Source organism: Suricata suricatta, chromosome 2 (assembly GCF_006229205.1).
Source record: "Suricata suricatta isolate VVHF042 chromosome 2, meerkat_22Aug2017_6uvM2_HiC, whole genome shotgun sequence".
Classification (NCBI taxonomy): Eukaryota; Metazoa; Chordata; class Mammalia; order Carnivora; family Herpestidae; genus Suricata; species Suricata suricatta.
Genome location: NC_043701.1, coordinates 5192897 through 5198009, shown reverse-complemented (window position 1 = coordinate 5198009; position 5113 = coordinate 5192897). Strand labels below are relative to the sequence as shown.

The window sequence follows — 5113 nt, the reverse complement described above, 5'->3', positions numbered from 1 at the left end:
CGGGGCAGTGGGGGGAGGGGAGGGCCAGATGCTCCTGACCTTGACGGGGTGGAGGCGAGTGCGAGACTAATCCTGCGTCCCCAACCTCCCAGAAGCAGGGGCCCCTCAGGCTCTGGTCCCCGGTGAGAGCAGGTGGCTGTGATGCAGGCTTTCCAGAGAGGGGAGGGCACAGTTGAAGTGAGAGCAGCGTTCTCCGTCTTCAGATTCCAACCCGCAAGTTCCCTGGAGGTGAAGGTCAAGCAGCACTGGACAGAGTGGTCTAGAGGGAACTAGGTGTCTGGCTTTCTTGCCGACCTCCCTGCAGGAAGGCTCCTCCGTGTCTTTGAGAGCCAAGTGGTAATTCCATGCCCTGGGGTGGGCTGGCATCTAAAGGTAAATCTTGGGCAGCATGGGAAGTCCAAGAAATAAACGGGGGCCATAACCACAGCGTGAGGGGATTTTAGGGGTTTCTTGTGAATGTGTTGTAAGCATGCTCTTTATGTAGCCTTACAAGTCTGCCAGTTTCACAGGGAATTTTAGGTGAAAAAACAACTTTGGAACCTGTTGTCGATTTCTTTATGAAAAGAAAATAACAGTGAAACTTCCAAGTATTTCCCTGCGGGTTGGAATTTTCTCCTGAGAGGGCTATTATGCAAAACAAAATTCTCTTTTTGGGGAAAGTGCCTTGGAATTAAACATATGAAATCTATCTGTGGATTATTTTGATCGTCCCCTTTCCTAGAAAGGCCGCCTGCTCAGGTTTTCCGTCCCCCACCCCCAAAGACAGAGGGATTCAGTTGGGAAGTGACAAAGGAAACCAAAACACCCACAGGATCGTCCGTTGTTCGGGGCAGTTTCTAACCTCCTCACTTGCTGACACCTTGGGCTGTGGCTCGTGCACAGCGTCTGTGGCCTCTGCCCACCAGGTGCCCGCGGCACATCCCCATTGTGACAAGCACATGGGTCTCCACCTTGCCAAATGTGCCCCCCGGGGTTGCAAATCTCTCCCGGCTGAGAACCAGCTGGTTTAAGAGGATTGTCTGCTCAACGCAGACGCTTCTCTAGGAAAACGCAAGAAATGTTAGTTCAATAAATCCGTTCAGTTTTCCTTAGAGATTAGAATGTAACTCGGGAGGGACGCCCGCCCCACTTTGGGAACAGGTGGTGTTTGTGATATGCTCTTGCTTTCACATTCGTCACCCATCAGTCGATGGCAAGCCTTTGGGGGCCGTGGGCTCCTCGCTGGGGCGTCCATGGCCGTTGGTGCGCAGCGAGCCTGCCACGCGGCAGGGCGGGGGCCCCTGGGAGCCTGGCGGGGACGGGACACTGCGGACACCTGGGGCGCATCCAGCAAGGGCTCCACGGTGGGTTTTCTGGGGCGTCTAGGCTTTTCCCTTAGAGTCCTTCTTTCACTGGGATTCTTCCAGTGCCCCTTTCCCTTATTTCTAGAAGGGCGCGGAGAAGCACACTTCCTAGAACCTAGTCTTTTATCACTTGGTGGGAACAAAATGCTAACTCTTGGGAACAGCTCTGCGGCTGCGAAGTGGCCACCTCACCACCCGCGCTGGTGCCTCATGGGTGCAGGTGCCTCCTGGGTGCAGGTGCTCCGAGCTGCGCCGGGCATGTTTGCCCAGCCCAGCCCTGCCCTGCCAGCCGGCCAGAGGCCTGCCGGACCGAGTGTGCCTCGTGGGAAGAGAGACCGGGAGCACGTTTCTTTGTAAATGGCCCTGCGCGGTTTTCTGAAGCGGAATATGCACAGAAAATACTGTACGTGGCGTGGTCTGAGCGAGCTCGTGGCCGCGTCGCAAACCTGGGGCCGACTGAAAGCAGATGTTTTGAGTTTCAAAACCGATTCTAGCAGCTGTGTGACTGTTTCCCGTTCTCCCCAGTATTACCGCTGACCTCAGTCACAACCGAAATTGTTGCTGTATGTTCTCTCATGGTTGGCCTAACTAGGACAGCAGAAGAAAATCTGTGCGTCGATCTTTAATCGAATATAGTCTATTTAATAATGGAGAGAAAGTTTGTGAGTCATTTTTTTTCTTTAAAGATTTTAATTTTAAAAAGTTTTTTTTTGAGAAAGTATGTGTGTGAGCGGGGGAGGGGCAGAGAGGGAGGGAGACACAGAATCGGAAGCAGGATCCAGGCTCCGAGCTGTCAGCACAGAGCCCGGCCCGAACCCACAAACTGCGAGATCGTGACCTGAACTAAAGTCGGATGCTTAACCGACTGAGCCACCCAGGTGCCCCAAGATTTTATTATTATTTTCTAATGTTTTTAATTTATTTTTGAGAGCATGCACGAGCAGGGGAGGGGCAGAGAGAGATCCAAAGTGGGCTCTGCCCTATCGGCTCCATGCAGGGCTCGAACTCACGAACTGTGAGCTCATGACCCGAGCTGATGTCAGATACTCAACCGACTGAGTCACCCCAAGACTTTAATATAAACACCCAGTGTGGGGCTCGAACTCACAAGCCCAAGATCAAGAGTCACATGTTCCTCCAACCGATCCAGCCAGGCTCCCCAGGTTTTTTTTCCCCTCTGCTGATGGAAAAGGGCTATGAGAACTCATATTCTCCTTCACTTGGGGAGAAATATCTAAGCAGGAAACTTCATGCAGATTTTTAATTAATATGTGCTAAAACAAGTGGTATTTTAAAGAACTTCTTGAACAAAGTAGTCAATAATAACATTTATTTTAATCTTTCAATCTGCCAAAAAAAAAAAAAAACCCAAAACAAAAAACACCAAACTGTACTCCTATATACACAGTGTGGACGTTTTCAGAGCGCTTACGTCAGGAAACATGGTTCTCCTGAGCCATGCGGCCCGCGCCACGGCGGGGTTTACGGGGACAGTCACAGCAGCCACCCAAACATCGGGACTTCACGTCCGGTACACGAGGAGAACTGACCCCTTCGGGCTGCTCGCCACCGCCGCCCCTGCCCCGCCGCGCGGGCGCGCTCACCCCTGCTTGTAGAACCTTCGGCTCTCCCCCTCCAACAGTGGCTATTTTAGAAGTCCTATGCTTTCCGGATCCAAATCTAAGTGAGAAGTTGGCCATTTGAAAATAACCACCAGTGGTTTATTAGTGGGAGGAAGCTCAGCCACCAAGATGTGTACAAACAAACAAACAAACAAAACTGCACGAGAGTAAAAATAAATAAAGGAGTCGGCGGTTTTGTGTGCACCGTAGTTCAGAACAGACGCTTAAACAGAAAACTGCTGTGGAAGCTTTATAAAGTATTTATATCCAAATTACAACAGTTTGACAAACCTAATGAAAACAAAACTGATTTGGTAAAGGTCCAGAGACTGTCACGCCCCAGCACCGTGCGGCCCCAGCTGTCCTGGGCCGCAGTGGTGACAGATCACGTGTCCCGACACAAGGCACTAGGTCCGAGAGGCCCTGCGCTCGCCTTATGTCTGATTCCCTGTTCCAGACCAGTGACTCCTTTGAAATGAAAAATAATAGAAACTTCAGGACACAGTGCACTTTAATAACATACAGCATTGAAATCGCTCGGACGAAGGTCCGGGAGCAGTCCTCGAGGGCGAGCCCGAGTCCTCACACACGTGAAATCGGTTCCTTATGCTGTTTCAGCATCACTGGAAAAAAAGTACCCCTCACTAAACCCTGATACACGTTCTCTGCCGCTGTGCTGCCTTCGGTCACGGTCAGCGTTCACGAGGCAAAGTGCGACCCGGGATCTTTGTTCACGTTCTCCCACGGGGGCTCCTCCACCCACAGCGGTCATTCCGTTTCTGGCTCCTTTTGTTTGGCACCTGTCAGAGACAGAAAACAGAAGCTTCAAACAACATAAAGACACGGTGTGTGTGTGGGGGGGGGGGAGGGGGGCGGGCATCACAGGGCGGTTCTCACCCCTGCTTCACCGTAGGAGAAGGTTCCAGACCCTAGAGGCGGAGGAGGAACTGGTGGCTCCAAGCTCCCTGCCCCCGCCCAACAGGGCGGCCCACATCTAGTCCGGTGCTCCGTGTCCTGGGTGTTAAATACCCAAGATTTAATTTGGAAAAGAAGAGGGTTCTGGTGCAAATGTCTTTAAAAGCGAACGCGTGTGTCTTCGTGACGGTGCGGCCTTGCTGTGGCTCCCTGCGCCCATGGCAACTGGTCCTTGCAGACTGAGGGCCTGTGGTCACCTGTGTCCGCACGTGTACTGGGGCCATCTTCCAAACGGCGCTTGTTCTGCGTGCCTCCCCCGTTTCAAGATGATACCTGTCACTGCGATCCGGGACCTCTGTCACTACCGTAACTGCTGGTGCTGTGAGCCACGCACATGTGGCAACTTGTAACTGTTGCGTGCTTCAGCCGCTCCCGGCCCTTCCCCCACCGCTCTCCCGCTCCTCAGGGGCCCCCTGGTCCCCGAGACGGAAAAGTATTAAAATGAGGCCAAGGGAACAACCCGGTGGGGGCCCCTCACGGCTGAGGGCTGAGGTCTTCCGGAAAGGGAAGGGTCGCCCACCTTGCACTTTGTATCGAAAGCTAGAAACGGTCACGCCCAGCGATGTCCAAAGCTGGGGCTCTGTCACCCAACAGCGAGCCCTGCTGTGAACGCAAAGGAAACGCTCGTGAAGAAAATGGAAAGTGCTCCTCTGGGGACTCCGGAAGGCAGCACAGCCCCCCTGCTGGCCTGGAGGAAGTCGCAGGGGTCTGGACAGAGGATCCCACCGGCCACATGTTCCCTGACGCCTGAGCTGGGCCCTAACTCTCTTCAGTGCTGTGAAGGTGGAGAGACGGGAGGGGGCTGCAGAGGGGAAGCCTGAAGCTCAGGGGGCTCGGGGAAAGGGGCCGTCTCCACGGCACAGGGGGCCTGGCGAGCGCCAAGGTCTCCAGCAGGTCCAGCTGGGAGCGCTGCACGTCCTCACTGCGCACACACCAGCTGTAGTGGGAGGTGCAGGCCAGGGCCGTCCCGGCCAGAGAGGAGTCCGTGCCAGGCCTCACCGCTTCCAAGGCCAGGCTGCCTGCCCTGTGAGGCGCTGACGCGGCCGGTGACTTGAGGCTGAGGCCAGCGCCCAGCGACCACCCTGCAACCCCGAGGGCCCCTGGGAGCCGGGCGAGGTCGGCCCCGCCTGCGCTCCCTACACGGAACAGCGGAGGCTGGCCGTAGACCCTACC

The 5113-nt window shown here is 54.6% G+C and overlaps 1 protein-coding gene across 1 annotated transcript in view; it reads right to left on the bottom strand.

The window, feature by feature from the left end:
* Nucleotides 1-3042: 3042 nt before the first annotated feature.
* PRKAG2 (protein kinase AMP-activated non-catalytic subunit gamma 2) overlaps nucleotides 3043-5113 on the bottom strand; it is a 237386-nt gene continuing 235315 nt past the window's right edge. Inside the window, exon 17 of the mRNA XM_029954381.1 lies at nucleotides 3043-3765. Coding sequence (XP_029810241.1) covers nucleotides 3734-3765 — 32 coding nt within the window. The 3' untranslated portion in view covers nucleotides 3043-3733. The remainder of the gene's footprint in view (nucleotides 3766-5113) is intronic.